General features: G+C 55.9%; 1 protein-coding gene across 4 annotated transcripts; it reads left to right on the top strand.

Annotated features, from left to right (window-relative positions):
- Window positions 1-1048: 1048 nt before the first annotated feature.
- On the top strand, window positions 1049-19850 carry MCM5 (minichromosome maintenance complex component 5). Of its 4 annotated transcripts, XM_081595941.1 has the most exons (17): window positions 1049-1134; window positions 1372-1546; window positions 2931-3057; window positions 3152-3280; window positions 5854-6026; window positions 6886-7041; window positions 8646-8812; window positions 9260-9431; window positions 10422-10533; window positions 11972-12115; window positions 12439-12504; window positions 12733-12909; window positions 13547-13659; window positions 15423-15551; window positions 16519-16661; window positions 18512-18639; window positions 19589-19850. In XM_081595941.1, exons 2-17 carry the CDS (start codon window positions 1380-1382, stop codon window positions 19688-19690), a joined length of 2205 nt encoding a protein of 734 aa, XP_081452067.1. In that variant the 5' UTR covers window positions 1049-1134; window positions 1372-1379; the 3' UTR covers window positions 19691-19850. The 4 variants fall into 4 exon arrangements, with proteins under 4 accessions (XP_081452067.1, XP_081452068.1, XP_081452069.1 ...); XM_081595942.1 differs by lacking the exon at window positions 12733-12909; XM_081595944.1 differs by lacking the exon at window positions 11972-12115 and having other exon boundaries at window positions 1091-1134.
- Window positions 19851-20666: the final 816 nt, after the last annotated feature.

A 20666-nucleotide genomic window follows, 5' to 3' on the forward strand; every position in this document is an offset into this window, starting at 1 on the left:
AATTTCATGGAAGGAAGAGAGGGAGGGGAAATAGAACCATCTTAAATTCTACCAACAGGAAAACGGCTTAATATTCTGTATTCTATTCACATGGTGGAAGATTAAAGAGCTGTTAACTAGAATGAATTAAAGCTATGTCTCCACGCAGAGGGACCTCCCTGAAGGTTCAGATTCATTTGGTATAATTTTGACACCTTTAAACAGACTCATATTTTAAACACTACCGGTAAATACGTCAATGTAGACTACGGAATAAAAAGATGGTTCCTGTAGTTCGTGTTTCCAGTGAGAATGGAAAAGAAAGGAGGGGAGATTATGCAGTTCCTGTTGCCGCTTGAGAATCCGTCACGTTTTGCTGGATCTTCCCGGTTTTTTAAGCTAGGCTTGGAATCTGGTCGTGAATTTTTGCAAATTTTAAGCATGGCCAAATAATGAAAACTCTTCTACAACTTAAAAAACAAAACAACCCCCCCCCCAAAAAAAACCCACCATTTGGGACTAAGAAAACATCCCTGGAGTCCCAAGTCTGACTTTGGTCCTAGAGGGGTTAAGGAGACCAGAGGTGGATTATTTCTGATTAATCCCCAACTTGTTTAGGTGTCAGAGCGGGAAGGGCATCAGGGCAGCGCCCCCTCCAGACGCTATGGGACAGCAGGCTCACACCCGGAAAGTGACCACACCTTGAGAAGCAATTACTTCTCAGGGACCTATAGCTTCTTCCGCCCCTGGTCAGAAAGGGATCATTTCCTCCTGAAAAAGGCTTAAGACGAGTACACAGCAAGGTCCTCGCACACCCACCCCGGCCCTCAGCCCACCCCTCCGCCATCTTTGCGCCCCGCCCCGCCGCTTCCTCCACGTCAGTTTCGCGCCAAATTGTCAGGCAAGCAAAATGGAGCCCGGAAGGAGGGTATCCCGACGTCCTGCGCCCTGCAGCCAATCCCCTTCAGCAGTTTCTTTGGAGGCGGGACCCGCAGGCTCAGAGCGGTCCAATCGCTGGCCTCGGGGTCTCGGCGAACCAATGAGGGCGCAGTGGCCGCGGCGTCCAAACGCTGCATCTGGTTTTTCCCGCGAAACGCGGCAGTGGATCGCTGGGGCTCCTGTGTCTGCGGTTCCGGGGAGCGCGGGAAGGCAGAGGTGAGGCTGGCGGGGCTGGGGAGTGGGCCCGTCGGAGCCAGCCCCCCGGGGGACGGCCGGCGTCTGTATTTGGGGCGCAGTAGGGCTGGGCAGGGGTGTCTCATGGGAGAGCTGAGGTCTGGGAGGTGGAACCGGAGTCACGTCTGCCTCGCACTCGGAGCCGAGGACCTGCGTGTCGGAGGGGACCCCGCACGCCCCCGTCTGCCCTCCAGTCTGCTACGTCTTGTTCCGCGTCAGGTGCAGTCATGTCGGGCTTCGACGACCCCGGAATTTTCTACAGTGACAGCTTCGGGGGCGACAACGCGGCCGATGAGGGGCAGGCGCGCAAATCGCAGCTGCAGAGGCGCTTCAAGGAGTTCCTGCGGCAGTACCGGGTGGGCACCGACCGCACTGGCTTCACTTTCAAGTACAGGTGCGTGCCGGAGCGGGACAAGAGGGGAGATGCGGTCCCAGCGGTGCTAAGTTCCACTCGCTGAGGCCCCGCACCCTCACGGCGTTTGGTTTTGTACAGTTCATATCTGAAGTTAACTTTTGAGTGAGTCACCTGGGCCCTTTGGTTCTTTTCCCAGGACTTGCTTCTGTTCATTTGTTTCTTATAGTCCTATGTAATGCCTGCAATACTTTGTAAAGTGAGTTATCTTCAGTTCTCTGGAGATGGTAGTTATACTTTGCCTTACTTGCTCACTCATTCATTCGTTCCACTCAGTCAGCTTCTATTGATTGAGCACCTGCTGCATGCCAGCCACTGTTCTAGGTGGTGAGCTGCAGCACTGAATGAGCTGGGCAAAGCCCCTGCTCCTAGTCATTATACAATGGTGACAATCCAGCCAAATCCTTGTAGGCCCTTAAATGCAGAGAGGATGAATTTGCAGGTCCAAACTTGGGCTTGATCCATTATTAGCTCAGTGACTTCCAAGTGACAGTCTCTCTGAGCCTCAGTTTCTTCATCAGTAAAATGGGCATAGCCACTCCTGCTTACATTTATTCATGCACCAGCTGACACTGACCATCTGTGTGCCAGACCCTAGGGTACAGAGATGAAAAGATTCATACTACTTGCCCTCAAGGAGCTTTTGAATCAGTGGGACTGAGGCATAGACATGCCCAAGTAAATTACAAGTTGATGATTGCCTCAAAGGAGGAGTGTACAAGAGGAGTTAGGGGAGGCTTCAGGTGATCTAGAGCTGAGAGAAGAGTATCTGGTGTGGAAGGCATTTCTGATAGCAGGAGGTGCATGCATGGGCAGTATGGGGTGCCCTGGTTACAACAAGGGGCTCTCAGAGCCAGACTGGCTGTTGTATATGGCTCTGGACATAAGGTAGAAAGGGATGAGGCTGAGGAGGTCAGTGGCCCCCAAAAGCGTTTTTGGGATAATAGTCTCACGAGATGCTCTGTAAAAAGAGTCCGGTGGTTGATAAGACAGGCACGGTCTCTGCTGCCTTCCATCACTAGGTTCCAGCTGTGTGCCTTGTTAGTATCTCAGAGAGGGTTAAATGCTCCAGGGAGTTCAGTGAAAGGACTGATTTGTAGTGAGAGTCTCCCAGACTCCTCTGTGAACTTTGAATTGTTCTTTGATGATGACTTGGACTGCTTCCATGGAGCTTGCTTTGGAAGATGCCTCTGTCGGGGAGGCCGAGGTGAGGGGTGGTTTGCTGGGTTAAATAGTGGACCCACCTGGAGCTCGATGTGTTTGGGAAGCTGGTGGCGGGGCAGTGGTGTGGGCAGACTCAGGGTGTGGGTGCTCCTCCGCCAGTATTGCCTCCTCTTCTCTGTGCCCTTCCCCGTACCTACTCCAGGGATGAACTCAAGCGGCATTATAACCTGGGGGAGTACTGGATCGAGGTGGAGATGGAGGACCTGGCCAGCTTCGACGAGGAGCTGGCTGACTACTTGTACAAGCAGCCAGCCGAGCACTTGCAGCTGGTGAGTGGAACCCCTGCCCCGGGACCCTTGCCCCGGAACCCCCAGGGCTGGCCCCGCTCTGGTCACTCACAGCCTGTCCCCTCCTCATCTCCAGCTGGAGGAAGCTGCCAAGGAGGTGGCTGACGAGGTGACCCGGCCACGGCCTGCTGGTGACGAGGTACTCCAGGACATCCAGGTCATGCTCAAGTCAGACGCCAGCCCATCCAGCATCCGTAGTCTGAAGGTGGGTCCCCTCAGAGGGTGGTGGTGGTGGCTGTGTGCGTGGAGGGGTTTTGGAGGGAGAACTGAGTGCCAGCTGTGTGACCCTGATCAACTCACTCAACCTTTCTGAGCCTGTTTCTGCCTCTGAAAAATTAGTTCCTTGGACAAATGCCTGCTGAGCTCCTTCTGTGGGCAGGACATGAGTTGGGTCCTGGAGGAGCAGTAGTGAACTCAAGGACAAGCTCCTTGCCCTGGGAGACTGGATAAATGGTTAACATCACCCACGAAAACTGTAGGTGACTGTGAGAGCAATGGAGAAATTGGAAGGTGATAAGAACGCACAGGACCCCTCTGGAAAAGATAGCGAAGGCTGCTTTCCAGAGGGGACATCTGAGTGGAGACCTGTGGGTGAGAACAAGCAGCGTGCAAACAGCTGGGAGGGAACAAGGGGTGGAGAGAGGAGGGCAGGGCATAGCTAGTGTAAAGCTTGCAAGGTGAGGGGCCAGGGCGTGTACCAGGCCAAGAGAAGGACGGTCAGTGTGACTGGAGAGTGATGGGGCCACAGGAAAGCTGGGCAGGGCCAGTCTGCCATCCAGCAAACACTTTTTGAGTGGCTCCCTCACACCGGGTGCTGGGTTCAACTCTCACTGTAGACAGACAGTACCCAGTACCTGGTTCCATGGAGCTTATAGTGAGAGAAACCGACAAGGAGCAGTGAGCTGGTTTCAGGTCCCAGGACACAAGCCATGAAGAAGAAAAAACCAGATCAACATGACGGGCCAAGGGGCTGGGTGGCGGTTGGAGAAGGCGTCTCTGAGGAAGTGATGTTGGGGCGAGTCTGAGGGATGCGTGGCCCTGTGAACAGCTCGAAGGAGGAATGTTCTGGGCTCAAGGAGAAGCAGGTGTAAAGGCACTGGGGTGGGAACAGCAGCTGTTTCAAGGGACAGACAAGGGGCAGAGGCATCCGCAGGGGCTGGACCCCAGGGAGTGAGGCCAGGGGAGAGGAGGGGAGGGAGCGCGTGGAGAGCCAGGCAGCCAGGGCCTTGGCTGCTGTGAGAAGGAGTTCAGATTGAGAGGTAAGTAGGAGGATGGGCTGATTCTGTCTTTAAAAGCTTCCTTTGGCTGCCAAGTGAAAGGAGAATTTATAAAGCAGGCAGGAGTGGGACCCAGGAGAGTTTCCTGAGGAGGAAGTGACGGTCTGATGTTGGTTCTTCTGTCAGAGGGTTGTGAAAAGCAAATGATAGGATGCACGTGCCTGTGCCTGGTGAATTCTGGCCCCAGGTTGTGCCACCAAAAGGCCACGCACTGGTCTTTGCTGGCGTCCCCTTGTCCTGCTGCTCAGTTCATGTCCCCACCAAACCTTCCTTGGTTGGCACAGTGGCACGTCTATTACAGAAGCAGGGCTGGGCTGTGGGCTCTCGAGGCTGTGGTGTGTGCCAGCTTTATCTCTGTGCTCTGCACCAGGCTGGGGAGGTGGGGGGGAGTCGCAGGTGGGACCATGCTTGGAACTAAACCAAGCATCACGCGTTTGCTTGTCCGTGGAGGTGAATTTGGGCTTGTTTTGTGGGGCAGCTGTTCCCTCAGAAAAGCAAACCTCAGCCCCACTTGGACAGACTTCCTCTTCTCAGCCCCATTGGAAAACCCAGTGACTGGCCTGCTTGGGTGGGTATTCTGTGACAGAAGAGGAGCGCTCTCTAGAAGGATCGCTCGTCAGGGTGGCCTCGGGGCTGAGGCAGCCCCAGTCCTTTCCAACCCTGAAATCCTGGGGTATCAGATCCCTGCACCCTGTAGAATGTTTTCCAGAAAGCAAGCTTTGAGAGGGGTGTCAGCAGTTCTGGGGTCCCCTGGGCCTTGACAGCCACGTGTGCCCCTGGTCTCAGTCACCAGAGAGGGCCAGCCTCCTTCCTGCTCCCCTCTCCACCCCCTGGGGCTCCAGAGAGGGCATCAACTCGAACCCGTAGCCTACCTTCCTGTCCCAGAAAACTAGATCCCACATGCTGCAACTAAATATACATGTATATATTTTTTAAAAAGTAGTGAGAATAGTGTAATGACCCCATCTGCCTCCATCTGGGTTTAACAGCTGTTAATATTTTGCCTTACTTGCTTTCTCCTTTTTTCTGCTAAAGGATTTTATTTTTTATTTTTTTTATAAATTTATTTATTTTAGTTGGGGGCTAATTACTTTACAATATTGTAATAGTTTTTGCCATACATTGACATGAATCAGCCATGGGTTTACATGTGTTCCCCTTCCTGGACCCCCCACCCACCTCCCTCCCCATCCCATCCCTCTGGGTCATCCCATTGCCCCGGCCCTGAGCATTTGTCTCATGCATCGAACATGGAATGGTGTTCTGTTTCACATATGATAATATACATGTTTCAATGCTATTCTCCCAGAACGTCCCACCCTCACCTTCTCCCTCAGAGTCCATAAAATTGTTCTATGCATCTGTGTCTCTTATTCTGTCTCGCATGGCACTTTATATGTAAATACTTCAGTAGACATTAGAACAGAAGAGATTCTTGATGCATGATCTGTGGTGTCCCTGGCTCCCCTCACCCAGCCCCCTCCCTGCGTCTCTGTTGCAGTCAGACACGATGTCACACCTGGTGAAGATCCCGGGCATCGTCATCGCGGCCTCGGGGGTCCGCGCCAAGGCCACCCGCATCTCCATCCAGTGTCGCAGCTGCCACAGCACGCTCACCAACATCGCCATGCGCCCCGGCCTGGAGGGCTATGCCTTGCCCCGGAAGTGCAACACGTGAGTGGGCCTCGCGGGCCCCGCGGCACCCTAGGGGGTGACGGGTTGACCTCTGAGCAGAGATGTGAAGGATGAGGACGAAGCCCTGCAGCCAGGAGGGGCTGGGGCTGCGGCGTGCCCTGTAGGCGTAGGGCCAAGCAGATGTCCTGGGTCTTGGGGTTGAGAACAGGGTGATGTCCCCCTGCCCCTCTGCAGTGGTGAGTTCTGTCCCTCCAGGGAGCCCAGGCAGCCTGTGCAGGGGGCCGGGGTTGGGAGTCCACCTGGAGTCTTCAAAACCTGGCTCGCTGGGGCAGGCCTGGAGCGGAGGCCCAGAAACATGCCAGGCTCCTTGGTTTACATGTGGCCTATGGCTGCGTTGCCTGTGGCCTCATGGCCCATAGACAGAAAATATGTGTCTCTGGCTTCTTTCAGAAGATGATTGCTGACCCTGAGCTTCAGGGCCCTCACCCTTTCTGGCCACTGGTTCCCCTTTGCTTCCTAAATCTCAGGCCTCAGCCACACTTCTCTTTTCCACACTTAATTCCTTTTTGATCTCAGTTTTTGAGTACCCTGAGTGCAGAGGACGTGCAGATGTGTGTTTCCACTGAACCCCAGACTCCAGCCTGGCTGCCTGCCAGACACCCCTATGTGGCTGTCTAACACAGGTTAATGGGAGAGCCAGGTTCCAAGCAGACCTCCCCAACCCTAACCCTGTGTGTTTCCCCCGCTGAGCCGCCCCCCTCTAGCGCCTTCCCCCAGCTTGTCCTGGAGACCCCGAGCTTGCCTCTGGCCACGCTTGTCACTGACTTGTGTGATGGGTTCCCTGGGCTTGGGACTCTAGGGATGGCTCTGGTGACTCTTTTCTCCTCTCTCCTTACAGGGATCAGGCTGGGCGCCCCAAGTGTCCACTGGACCCGTACTTCATCATGCCGGACAAGTGCAAGTGCGTGGACTTCCAGACCCTGAAGCTGCAGGAACTGCCGGACGCCGTGCCGCACGGGGAGATGCCCCGGCATATGCAGCTCTACTGTGACCGGTGAGCAGGCCCTTGGCTGTGCCCGCCCGACCAGGTCAGGGCTATGAGCAGGCTGGCTGGCCATGCCTCCCGCCCCTGAGTCAGGGGCCATATGTGGACCCCGAGTGCAGTGGGGAGCAGGGAAGGGGGCTGGTTATGGAAACTTGCTCTGTGCCTGGTGCTTCCTCCAAGCTTTTCCTCCCCTCATCTCCCAGTATTTTGCAGGGGCGGGTCAGTCTCACATGTGACCAGCTCCCTGAGTGGAGGGGTCTGGCTGCTGCTGCCTGCATTCTTTCTACAGAGTCTCCCTGGCCCTCTTAGAACCGGGAGGCCTGAGGTGGCACAGCTGGACCACCAGTGGCAGGGTGGGGAAGACCCTCTTCCCAGGCTGACGCCCACTCCGGGCTCTCTGTTAAGATTTTCTTGGATGTTGCTGGGTAATCGGAAAGTGGGGAGAGGATGCTAGGCCGGCCCGGTCCTCTTCCAGGGACCTGGGAGGGTGGCGTGGAGATACAGACTGGGCTTCTTCACCTGGGCTCACGCACCCTGATACTTCAAGCAGAGAGTCTCTGCGGTACGCTTTTCGGACGAGGGGATCCACAGGTTGTTAGCTCCCTCAGCGACAGTGGAAGGTGTAGAGGTCAGACTGCTGAGCAGGTGACGTGAGCTCACTGAGCCTCAGTCTCCTCACCAAGAAAATGGGGACAGTGACGGGCTTTAATCTCTCATCACTGCTAGGAAATTTAAAGTAGAAAATGCGTGTGAAGTGTTTACCACAGTTCCTTCATACAAATTAAGTATTTGGTATTAGATTATTTTTGTAGTTGGGTTAGATTTAAAGCTGAAGAAGTGGGATCTGGGAAGAGAGGAGTCCCAGAATGTTAACAATGACAGTGAGGGTCCTTTAGGGGATGGGACTCTCTTTTGCCTAACACCCTTCTGGGTCTGGTACCTCACTTGATTCCACAGTAACCCAGTAGGTCAGATCACTTTATCAAACCCCTCCAGGCTCAGAGAGGTGCGTGACTTCTTTGAGGTCACACGGCTTGTAAGTGGCAGAGTATGAATACACGCCCCAGCATCCTGTCCACACTACACTGGAGCATGGTTCTGGCCGGAGGGGCTTGGAGACTTCCTTGTTGCAGCATTTTTTTTTTTTTTTAAGAGGAGATTAAAGTCCAGGTGCAAAATGACTTGCCTGAGCTTCGTGGAGCTGTGAAGAGGCAAAAATGGGGAGTGGCCCTTGCAGGGAGGCTGGGAGGGCATCAGGAGGAAGGTTTCCCCTGAGATGGCTGAGGGGAGCCTTGCAGCGCTTCTGACAGCAGGCCAGGTGGAGATGGGGGCCCTGAGGGGCTGAGGGTGGGCCTTCTGACCCTTCCCAGTCAGGCCGCCGCCATGACCAAGGATTGTCCTCCTCCCAGCAGCTGGCCGTCCACACGTGGGTGGGGTCGTGGTGAGAGGGAGAAAGCCCTGGGGTGGGGCGGTGGCTAGAGCCAGATCAGCTCATGAAGCCTCCTGTAGAGATGCTGAGGTGAACAGCGAGCGTGACGGGGTGGTGGGAGCCAGGGGCTCCTGTCCCCCCAAACTCTCACCTTCTTCCTCGTTCCTCCCCACCCTCCTCTCAGGTACCTGTGTGACAAGGTCGTCCCTGGGAACAGGGTCACCATCATGGGAATCTACTCCATCAAGAAGTTTGGCCTGACCTCCAACAGGGGCCGCGACAGAGTGGGTGTGGGCATCCGGAGTGCCTACATCCGGGTCCTGGGCATCCAGGTGGACACAGACGGCTCCGGTGAGTGGGCTTTGGGCTGACCCCTTTCATCCCTCCCCGGGCCTCCTCCTGGTCCCCCCTGTCTACCCGCCCCCCCCTCCCCCCTCCCCCCACTCCCCCCTCCCCCCTCCCCCCCTCCCCCCTCCCCCCACTCTTCTGCACAGCAGCCAGGGGGAGCAATGTTTTCATAACCAAAGATACCTGTCACTGCCCTCAGCAAGATAGAAGACTTGCCGGTGGTCCCTGAGGGCGCCTCTGATCTGGCCCCTGACTCCTCACACCCCCCTCCAGGTCCTCCCCTTGCTCACTGGAGCCTGGAGCACACAGGCCCAGCCCTCGGGCGAGAAGTGGGGTCTGTCTGTGCTCAGACTGATGCTCGTGCTGCCCGGCTCTGAGGGCCTGCCCGCTGGGAGGCCCTGGGCCGGGAGGGTGGACCCTCATGCACCCACGCCTCCTCTGCCCGCCCAGGCCGCACCTTTGCCGGCGCTGTGACCCCGCAGGAGGAGGAGGAGTTCCGGCGGCTGGCTGCCCTCCCCAACGTCTACGAGCTCATCTCCAAGAGCATCGCCCCCTCCATCTTCGGGGGCACCGACATGAAGAAGGCCATCGCCTGTCTGCTCTTCGGGGGCTCCCGAAAGAGGTGGGGGTCCAAGCCTTCCCAGGTCCAGGGAGGGGATGGGTGACTTGCCCACAGCAGGGCAGCTGCCGGATGGGCAGGACGGGAATACTCTTTCCATTTGCCTGGGACCCTCAGTCCCGCCTCCTACTCTCAGGCACCCTTCCCACTTTCCAGGGTTGCTGTCAGCTGGCGGGGGGCCAATCCACGCCCTCCCTCCAGAGCAGTCCCCCCGACCCTGGCTAGGTGGGGCACTTGGGGGACCTGGCAGATGCAATGGAGAGAGCTCTGGGCGTGGAGTCTGGAGACCGAGGATTAAATCTCTGATAACTACTTACTTACTGTGTGACTTTAGGCAAGAGACACCACCCCTTTGTACCCAGATGTCCATATGAATATGACAGATGGAAGCCTAACACTCAGGGGACATCATGTGCCCTTTTGAGATTCTGAAACAGTAGAGATATAGAGAGTGATAACGTTACTGGCAGCTAACAGTGACAGAGTTCTTACCATGTGCCAGTCTGTCTTCTGAGTGTTTTCATGTGTTTGCAACCCAGTCCCCAAGTTAGCCCTATGAGAAATCTACGGTTGAGCCCATTTCATAGATGAGGAAACTGAGGCATAGAGTGTTACAGGGACTGCTAACAGGCATATGTCCTGGCCTGGAGCCTGCCCCTCGTGGTGTCTGCTCCACGGTACCACCAGCAGCATGCTGGCGGCTCCATCTCTCCAGTTGGGGCACGTGTTTATCAGATGATGTCTGTGTGTGCCCGAGCCCAGCTCTTGGTGCCATTTCCTTTGACCCTCCCCTCCCTGGGTGTCAGGTCACCACAGAAGAGGCTAGGGGATACAGCTGGCTATGAATGTGGCTCTCAGGCCAGAGCCCCCACCTCCCACCTACTCCAGGGCTCAGGACGTGATGGGGCGGGAGTGATAGCCAGACCTCTGTGACCAACCAGCCCTCGCTGGATTCTCCTGTTGCTCACCTGGCCTTCCTGCCTGTCCCCCCAGGCTCCCAGATGGCCTCACTCGCCGAGGAGACATCAACCTGTTGATGCTGGGGGACCCGGGGACGGCCAAGTCCCAGCTGCTGAAGTTTGTGGAGAAGTGCTCGCCCATCGGGGTGAGTGTCTCAGATGACCTCTGCCTACTCTGGCTTCCCCACAGGGATGCAGCTGCAGGAGTAGCCACGGGGGAGAGAGGAAGAAGGGGACAATGGTGCCTGTAGGTTTGGGGCAGTGGGCGGAGCGATGGACCAAATAGGGTTTGGGTCTCAGCCTGGCTAGTAATTGGCTGTGGGCCTTGAGCAAGTCACCCAGTTTCTCGGCCTCTGTTTATCCATCCGTTGAGTCTTCACATCGATAGCAGTCATGCCCAGAATCAAGGCCCAGGTGCTGTGTGTGGTACTTTCATGTCTTGATTCATTCACCGCTCACCTCAGCTCCACATGGTAGGTCCTGTCACCCTTGTTTTATGGATGAGGAAACGCGTACAGAACCACTCAGCATCTTGCCCAAGATCCCATGGCTATTATGTGCTAACACAGGGATTTGAACCCGAGTGTCCGGTCGGCTGGGTCCCCTGTGTGGTGATCAGCACATCTGGGGGATCGGAGTGGGGTGAGGATGGCCACGTGGTCTTATGGGGGGAAGTGTGGCCTCTGGGTAGATGCGAGGTGGGCCAGGAGTCCTCTGCCAGTGCTGCCCAGTGGAGACACGTGGACTCCAGCTGTGAGCCTCAGGAAGTGTACGTTTCCTAGTAGCCTCTCAGAAAAGCAAAAGAAAGTGGTGATGGGCTTCTCAGGTGGCTCAGTGGTCAAGAATTGCCCTGCTAATGCAGCAGACACAGGTTCTGTTCCTGGGTCGGGAAGATCCCCTGGAGAAGGAAATGGCAACCCACTCTAGTATTGACTAGGAAATCCCATGCACAGAGGAGCCTGGTGGGCTACAGTCCGTGGGCTTGCAAAAGAGTTGGACATGACTGAGCATGCATGTACACAATTTTAATAATTTTGTTTAATCCAACATGTGTAAAATATTATTTCAGCATGTGGTTTAACATAGAACATGAAGAAGATACCTTGCATTCTTTTTAGCACTAACTTTGAAATCCTTATGTATCTCATACACTTAAGCACACCTTGCTTTGGACTTGCCACAGTTCAAAGGCTCCTTGGCAACGTGTGGTTCTCCGGTCTCTACAAAGATGATGGGACTCAGGGTGGGTAATCCTTTCCAGAGAGTCCGGAGTCCACCCTACTGTGAGGGTGTCACTTTGCTCGGCCTCAGTTTACTCCTTGGTGAGCCTGGCTCCTGGGGGCTGATTGATGAGACAGTCGGGCTCAGGTGAGTGATGGATGTGAACAACCCTGGGGAGAACCTCCAGGCCAGCTGGGGCTGGTGGCCCCCCATCAGAGGAGGAACGCTGAGATTGTCTGTGCTCTGCACCCCGCTGTGATGTGTGACCCTGGGCGAGGCTCCAGCTCTGGGGGCCCCTTGACTCACCGGGGTCAGAGCCTGGGGGCTGTGTTGGGCCCTCACCCTCCCGTTGGCTTCCCCCAGGTGTACACGTCTGGGAAAGGCAGCAGTGCGGCTGGCCTGACAGCCTCAGTGATGAGGGACCCCTCATCCCGGAACTTCATCATGGAGGGCGGGGCCATGGTCCTGGCCGACGGAGGGGTCGTCTGTATTGATGAGTTTGACAAGGTGAGCCCAGCAGGGTGAGCGGATGGCTCAGTGCTGGTGGCACCTGGCGGCTGTGGGCTGGGGGTGTGAATGGCAGAAACCCGCTTTGATGACGTGGAGACCTCCCATTGTTATAGGGACGTAATAAACCTCTCCGAGCCTAGAGAGTGGGGAGACGAGAGCCAAGCCTACACGTTATCCCCGTGACTAGAGGTGACCTGGTTCCTGCCATTGGCTGGCACGGAGTGGGGACTTAGGAACAGTAGCTCCTGTAGGGTTTCCTGCTGCCGCTGCACTCCACCCCCCTCACCTGGGTCTGGTGGACATTCCTCTCTTCCACACAGATGCGAGAGGACGACCGTGTGGCAATCCACGAGGCCATGGAGCAGCAGACCATCTCTATCGCCAAGGTGAGTGCCCTCCCCGGGGGCCCGCTCAGCCACATGCGGCCTTGCCCGGCCATGACCGGGGTGCTGGGAGGGGCTGGACCCTGGCCCCATCCTCAGGCTGTCCTGAGCAGCCCAGCCTCTGTTGACCGCAGCAGTGGTCCTGGAGTCATGTGTGTGTGTGTGACCTGAGAAGGCTGTGACCCCGAGTTCTCATCTCTGTCCTCTGCTGCCCCCACACTTCCCTCTCAGGCTGGCATCACCACCACCCTCAACTCCCGCTGCTCCGTCCTGGCTGCTGCCAACTCAGTGTTTGGCCGCTGGGATGAGACAAAGGGGGAGGACAACATTGACTTCATGCCCACCATCCTGTCCCGCTTTGACATGATCTTCATTGTCAAGGACGAGCACAACGAGGAGAGGGACGTGGTGCGTAGGCTGCCGGGCTCCTCCCAGGCCTTCAGGTCTCAGGTGGGGGAAGGGTGGGCAGACTAGGGGCTTCAAGGGTCCAGAGTCCTGGCTGCCAGATCAGCCTGTCAGTGGGCCCCAAGGAGGTGGGTTGCAGACTTCAGAAACACTACACTGCGGGTCCCTGGTCCTGCCTCTCCTGTGTACCACGTGCGGTTTGATTTAGTGACTCTCATTCCCTGGCCATCAGTCCTTTTGTATGTGGAACAAGGGGGTTGACCTTTGATTGCAAGTAATAGAACCCCAGTTCTGTTTAGTCTTTCTGGAGGAACTCAAGGGCTTGTGTAACAGACAAGCCTGGAGGTGCAAGGCCCAGCTGGGTCTGATCTCAGGGTTGTCTGCCTCTGTCTCACTCGGCTTGGCCTCCCTGGGTAGAGGTTTGTTCTCAGGCAGCCTTGCCCCGCCTCAGGGCGGCAGGGAGGGCCCTGGCAGCTCTGGATATTGTCTTACCAGCTGACAGCCCCCAAGGAAAGAAGGGCCCTCTCCTCTCCACTGGTTCTAGCCCTGGGAGCTCTACCTGCCCGCCTGCTCCAGCTCTGTGTTGGGACCTGGCTCGGGAAGGCCTTTGGGCTGACCATGGGTCCCCTCTGCCTCCCAGATGCTGGCCAAACACGTCATCACGCTGCATGTGAGTGCACTGACGCAGGCCCAGGCCGTGGAGGGCGAGATTGACCTGGCTAAGCTGAAGAAGTTCATCGCCTACTGCCGCACGTGAGTCGTGGACGCAGGCCCCTGAGGGTGGGGTTGCCAGTCTTCCCTGGTCGGGGAGAGCCCTTTTAGGATACCTGAGATGAGTCGTTAGGGTTTAGCTCTGCTTCTTCCTCCCCCTACACAGTCACCCACCCCGTGGCTCTTTGCCTCAGCTTCCCCGTTTCTAAAATGAGGGTGGAGGGTTTAGATGGTCTTGAAGATCCCCTTGACTGATGTGTGGGGAGGCATTGTGGACATGGTGTCTGGTAACGCCTGCCCCCACTGTGTGGCCTTGAGCAAGTCAGTTGACCTCTGAGCCTCACTTTCCTGGGGTGGTTGTGCCTTCAGGTTTTTCTAAGAATCACACAAGATGATGCGTGAGCGCTTGGCACAGCCCTGCGCCAAATAAACACTCAGTGAACAGCAGCTGCAGCCTTAAATATTGTTGTTCTCACAGACTGCCAGCAATGGTAGTCATACACATAGTGATTATTCTGTGCCAGGTGTTATTCTGAGCATTTTTTTAATTTTTAAATGTGGGTAGTGCTGCACAGCTTGCAGAATCGCAGTTCCTTGACCAGAGATTGAACCTGGGCCCTAACAGTGAAAGCACCAAATCCTAACCACTAGACCACCAGGGAAGTCTGATTATTGTGTATATATAAGTGAACTTTATCCCTCTCCCTAAACCTGTGAGGTTGGTGTATTGTCATCCCATTTTACAGATGGGGAAGCTGAGGCAAAGAAAGGTGAAATAACTTGTCCAAGGTCGCAGGCAGGAGCTAGTGGAGCCAGGGTTTGAACCCAGGTGCCTGGCTCCACAGGCTGTGCTTTTCACTCCTGTACCAAGGTTCTGGACACGCACCTCCTCTGTCTCTTATTGGAGCTAAAACCCGGGGTAGAGGGATCTTCGAGTGCCTTTCTAATGGGAGGTGAAGTACTGCATTTGGGTGGGTGCCTCCTCACCACTTTTGTCTCGGTGACCCGGTGCCCAGTGGTACCTGGGTCTTCGTCATGGTTCTCAGCTCGTCATGGCCCCGTCCTCGGAGGCTTGGGCCATTGTGTGTGAGTTTGAGAGCCCTAAATTTTTGTTCTCCCTTGATGCCAGGTCCCAGGGGGCCTTGCGGAGTTTCCTCTCTCCCTCTGGGCTCAGTCCCCTCATCCTCAGGGTAAGGATTGGATTAGGTGATCTGTGTGTGTGTGCATAGTCGCTCAGTCGTGTCTAACTCTTTGCAACTCCATGGACAGGCGATCCCATGGACAGTAGCTCTTCAGGCTCCTCTGTCCATGGGATTCTCCAGGCAAGAATATTGGAGTGGGTTGCCATGCCCTCCTCCAGGGGATCTTCCCAACTCAGGGATCAATCCCCAGGTCTCCTGCATTGCAGGCAAATTCTTTACTATCTGAGCCACCAGGGAAGCCCTGGAGTAGGTGATCTGAGGTTCCCCTAAACCAGTGACTGTCAGTTGGCTGGCGCGGGGCTGTGGGGTGGAGGGGAGAGAGTGCAGGTGGATCTGACCAAATGCCCCCGGCTGCGACCCTTCCCGCCCCTCACCCCCTAGTCTGGCATGCTTCCAGCCCTTGGACAGCAGTCACCAGGAGCCTTTCGTGGGTGTCATTGTGCATCTCACCCCTGAATATGTTGGGGGGAAGCACTGCTGTGAGCCTGCCATCTGGTGGGCCCAGAAACTGTCTGCAAGCCAGCAGAGGCCGGCCAGGGTGGGTACCCCCAAGATTCCTTCCCGCTCTCATGGCAGCTGCTCTCCCCAACCCCTGTCCTGCAGGAAGTGTGGCCCCCGGCTGTCAGCAGAGGCCGCAGAGAAGCTGAAGAACCGGTATATCATCATGCGGAGCGGGGCCCGTCAGCACGAGAGGGACAGCGACCGGCGCTCCAGTATCCCCATCACTGTTCGGTGAGGGGGTTGGATGGGCTGATGCATGGCCTCGGCTTACAGGGCGTGGTGTGCCCTGCAAGTCTGGGGCTGGGACCCACTGCTGATCACTGGTGCCGGCCATGGTCAGGCTGCTGGGCAGGGACTACTCCTTTAGGAGTGAAAACAGTGGCCTCCCTAATTATCTGTATCTTTTGCTTTTGTTTACTGTGGAAAATCTGGAACCCTCTCTTCTGAATTCCGTCTAGCTTCCCCCATTTTAGGGAAGCCTGAGGGTGAGGGAAGGTCCAGGCATGGGAGTCAGGAGACCTGGTCCTTGCCTCCTGCCCACTGTGTGATGGCTGAGAGATTGCTTTCCTTTTTTGGGCCTCAATTATCTTAGCTGTTAACTCTTCACTGTGGTGAGTTTATACAGTTCAATGTCCAAGAGCTTAAACCTACCTCATTTGAAGCCTGCTTCCAGCACTGATTAGATAGAAGTGGGTTTTGCTCTGTATAATGGAAGGTCCAAATAAAGTCACTTAAGTAAATTGGGAGTTTAGTTCCATCTTATGTGAAAATGTTTGGGGACAGGTAGTCTAGGATCATGTGATGGTTCTTCAGTCATCAGCAGCAACTTCGGTTCCTTCAGGCACAGCCTTTTGCTCATTGTCCAATATGGCTGCTGGAACTCCATCCATCACCCTTGCATTCCAGGTGGCAGGAAAGGGAGGAAAAGAAGGGCCTATTTTTTTCAGGACACTTCCTAAAGTTCCCATAAAATGTTTGGACTTATACTGGCCACATCTTAGTCACACAGAAATACCTAGATGCGATAGGGATTGGGAAATGTCTTGTAGCTGGGTACCATGTGCTGGAATAGAAGTTGAGGTTCCGTTACTAAGAGAGATGGATCACGGGGACAGCCAGCAGCCTTCCCTGTGAAGGGGCTGGACAGGAGAGGGACGATGGACTGAGTGCACCCTGGTGTCCCATTGCTCCCACACAGGCAGCTGGAGGCCATTGTGCGCATTGCTGAGGCCCTCAGCAAGATGAAGCTGCAGCCCTTCGCCACGGAGGCAGACGTGGAGGAGGCGCTGAGGCTCTTCCAGGTGTCCACGCTGGACGCTGCCTTGTCTGGCACCCTGTCAGGTAAGCAGATGTGGGGAGACAGGCCGGATGGTCTGTGGACTCTGGCTGGGGCTCATGCTGGTTGCCTGCTGTACTGGTTGCTTCTCTGCACTTGTTGAGGTCTCTATGCTTCCTCCTGCGAAGAAGCCACTCCCCTGTCCCCACCCCACCAGCCATTTTCTTCCAAGATGGGAAGAACAGCCTCTGGAGACCCTGGAGCACAATCCTCTTAGGCCCAGTCCATTATTAAGGCTCACTGTTTTATCATTGGTTAAGAACAGCACTCAGCAGCCCTGTTCATTGAGTTGTAACCATTTGAGCGCTTCTGACGCTCTTCCCCCGTTTTACTTACAGCTGCCCCCAGAAGCCAGCTTGGGTACTTAGTCCTTCCCCTGTTAGAGATGAGAAAACTGACATGCAGAAAGGCCTTTTCACGGTGCCCAAGATTGGTCGCCGTTCTCCCAGCTAGAGTGCAGGTCTCTTGATCCCGAGTCCAGCATGGGTGAGGTTGCCGTCAGTCCTGCTGCCTGCTTCAGGGTAAGCCTCTGAGCAGACTTCCCAGAGCGTTGACTGTGTGCCAGGCTCCCCTGGGATGAATCTGTTCCCTCACCAGCAAACAAGGCTTAGTGTCTGCCGGGCTGTTTCAGGTGCTGGGAGGGCAGGAGCAAGCAGATCTCTTGAGTCCCACCTTGCAAGGCCCCCCTTCTCCTGGGAAGACACAGCAGAGGCAGACATGCCAAACTCAGGGAACCGAGAGTGTGGAGGGGAGAATTCCAGCAGGTCGGGTGTGTTGGTGAGGGGTGGGGCTGTGTCCCCGTCGGGTGGTCCAGGATGGGCTTCCAGAAGGTGGCAGGAAGCAGGGATGGACATGAATGGACACCTGTCTCCCTGTAGTGTGGGGATGGGCCCCTGGGTAGAGGAAGGGCTGAGTGGCAAGACCCCAGGGACAGCAGGTTCAAGGGCCAGTGTGGCTGGAGCCGGGGAGGTGGGTGGGGGCTGATTGCCTCTGCCCTCCCTTGGTGATGATGACCCAGTCTCTGCCCTGGGGGGGCTTCCTGTCCCCTGAGACATTTGCTTATGGGGGGCTCCCTTGGATGTTTGAGGGCATAGGATGGGTGTGATTTGGGGCAGGGTAATTAGAATTGGGCTTTGCAGGCTATATAAGAGTTTGCCTTGTGAACTCATTTCAACTTGAAGCCTCAAAGTCCCTCTCAGTGGCTTCCCCCTCCCCCGCCCTGCCTCCAGCTCTCTCTAGCTGAAACAGCAAGGCCTCTGCAGGCCTGGGTCAGCAGAGGAGACCCCCTTCCAGCAGTTGTCGGAAATCAGGAGCTGCTTGCCAGGGCTGCTTGGGGTGCCTCACAGATGTGGTCTCCGGGACAGCCTGCATGCTCCTGGGTCATTGCTGGGTCCCCTCTAGCTTTCCATCCTGACGTAGCCGCCTCCAGGAAGTCTTCCTGACTTCTAGCTGCCTGGGGTCTAGGTGCTGTCCTCAGGGCCCTCCAGTGGCCGTTTCACTCACCAGAATCAGAAAAACCTGTGCTGCGGCCTCCAGCCCGTGGGACCTGGCCCCACTCTGGTCCCCCCTCTGGCCGTGTCCCTGGCCCCACAACTAGGTTTTAAATGAAGTGGGCACATTTCCCACCTCTGACTCTTTGCACCTGCTGTTCCCTCTGTCTGCAGCATCCTTCTGCTCATGCCTGCCCTGTCCTTGACTCCAGGCCTCTGTCTGTCATCTCGTTCAGGCCCTGGCTGTCCCCAGGCTCCCTGTCTGTCTTCCTCTCATGTTCTTTTCGGGGCCTGGCTGGCTCTTCCCCGTTGTGGGCAGACTGAGGTCCCCACCCACCGACACGCCTCCCTTCTCACGCCCACAGGGGTGGAAGGCTTCACCAGCCAGGAGGACCAGGAGCTGCTGAGCCGCATTGAGAAGCAGCTCAAGCGCCGCTTCGCCATCGGCTCCCAGGTGTCTGAGCACAGCATCATCCAGGACTTCACCAAGCAGGTGGGCCTCCCGGGGCCGGGTTCCCACCTGCCCTGCACTGTGTCCTGAGCTCAGCAGGCAGGCCCAGGATGGGGTAGGGGCGGCTGTTCTAGGGGCCCAGGCCTGTCCTCGGTGCTCTCCCCTTGTGACTTTCTCTGTCACATTAGGGGGAGAGGACAGGGGTCTGAGGTTCTGCTGGGACCTCCCAGGCTCCCCCAGCTCTTTGTCTCTCCCTTCCCCTCCTTGCCTGCCCTTTGTGGGGTTGGGGAGGTAGAACCAGAGGGTGAGCCTTCCAGTCCATTGGGGCAGAGCTCTTGATCCCATAGATGGTGGAAGGGCCTTCTAGAAGCTATGGGGAACTTGTCACCATCTTTGAAGTCACAAGGACAGTCCTAGTTTCTGGGCTCAGCTCCCTTTCGTGTATGTCATCTTCTCTTCATCCTTAGGGCAGTTTATGTGGTAGGTGGTACCCCACCCATTCAAGGGGTGGGCAGACCAAGACTTAGAGGAGTTTGGGGATGTCAAGAGTGGTAAAGAATCCACCTACCAGTACAGGGAGACGCAGGAGACCTCAGTTGAATCCCTGGGATGGGAAGAGCCCCTGGAGGAGGAAATGGCAACCTACTCCAGTATTCTTGCCGGGAAATCCCATGGAAAGAGGAGCCTGGTGGGCTCATCCAGTCCATGGAATAAGTGACTTAGCCTCTCTGTGCCTTAGTTTCCTCCCCTGTAAAATGTAAAATGATCACGTACCAGCTGCTCAGGGATGTTGAGGGGTGGAATGAGTTTAAATATGTGAAGATTTAGAACAAAGTTTGGTATGCAGTAGGCGCTTAGGACAGGTGAGCCCATTTAGGATGCAAAGTGGTAGGTCGTGAAGGCTGGAAAGTTCCCATGAGCAGGGGTTGCCTGGGCTCCTGAACGATGGAGTGTCTGGGGCACACCTCTCACCCCGCCCCATGTCCCGCAGAAATACCCAGAGCACGCCATCCACAAGGTCCTGCAGCTCATGCTGCGGCGGGGCGAGATCCAACACCGCATGCAGCGCAAGGTCCTCTACCGCCTCAAGTGAGCCTGCGGTCACCGCCGCCTCCTCCAGCCACCCTCACACTCTGGACGGACGGACCCCAACCCCCCTGCCTTGCTGCCTCTGGCATCTGCCCTGGCTGCAGATCCAGGAAATGTGCTTTTGGAAATTTATAGAAATAATAAAACCATGGTGTGTGTGTGGATATCTGTGGGCTTCTACACCAGGTGGCCCATCAGCCCCACGCTGCCCTCATGGCAGGGCAGATGTGGGGGGCAAGGACAGGCTTTGGAGCCTGGCAGACCTGGGTTTCTGACCTGTGCACCTTGGGCTCTGGGCAGGGTGTGCACTGTGCACGCTGGTGAGAATCAGCAAGACCCAGAGTATAAACGTGCTTAGGAGAGCCTGCAGCTGCTCCCCAGCAGCTAATGCGTGAGCAGGAGCTGTGGTTCTGCATCAGACTGGCCAGCTTCACCGAACCGTTCTGCACCTGTTTCCTCATCTGTACATGGCAGTGAGTTCCCAGGGATGTGTTTAGGAGAAGAGACCTACTGGTAGTTAACGTCCATAAGGAACCAGGCAGTGTGCTGAGATTGATGGCATTTGGATCCAGGTACCTGGATTCCCACTGGGCCTTAGAACGAAGTAGGTAAGAGAGTGGTACTGGGATTCAGTAGGCTGGCTCTCTCCCGGTGGGCCACCTCAGACTGTGTGACCCTGAGTGAGATGCCTGACTTCTGTGGGCCTGAGACTTTTTTTTTTAAGCAATTGAAATTGTATTTTTTGAATTTTGGCTGTGCTGGGTCTTTGTTGCAGCATGCGTGCTTAGTTGCCCTGTAGCACATGGGATCTTAGTTCCCAAACTAGGGGATTGAACCCGTGTTCCCTGTATTGCAGGGAGGACCCATAACCACCAGACCACCAGGGATGTGTGTGTGTGTTCTTTTGACGTTTCATTTTCTTGGTCTAGTTAGCACCCACCACACATAGTTACATGCTTTGTTTTCTTGTCATGAGAAAT

Source organism: Giraffa tippelskirchi, chromosome 4 (genome assembly GCF_054371585.1).
Source record: "Giraffa tippelskirchi isolate mGirTip1 chromosome 4, T2T-mGirTip1v1.2.pri, whole genome shotgun sequence".
In the NCBI taxonomy this organism is placed as follows: Eukaryota; Metazoa; Chordata; class Mammalia; order Artiodactyla; family Giraffidae; genus Giraffa; species Giraffa tippelskirchi.

Bases quoted from the DNA above. Each gene is read 5' to 3' on its own strand.
- MCM5 (XM_081595941.1), top strand. From the start codon at position 1,380: ATGTCGGGCTTCGACGACCCCGGAATTTTCTACAGTGACAGCTTCGGG. The intron at 3,058-3,151 runs GTGAGTGGAACC...CCTCATCTCCAG, and splicing joins CAGCCGAGCACTTGCAGCTG to CTGGAGGAAGCTGCCAAGGA. The intron at 10,534-11,971 runs GTGAGTGTCTCA...GGCTTCCCCCAG, and splicing joins AGAAGTGCTCGCCCATCGGG to GTGTACACGTCTGGGAAAGG.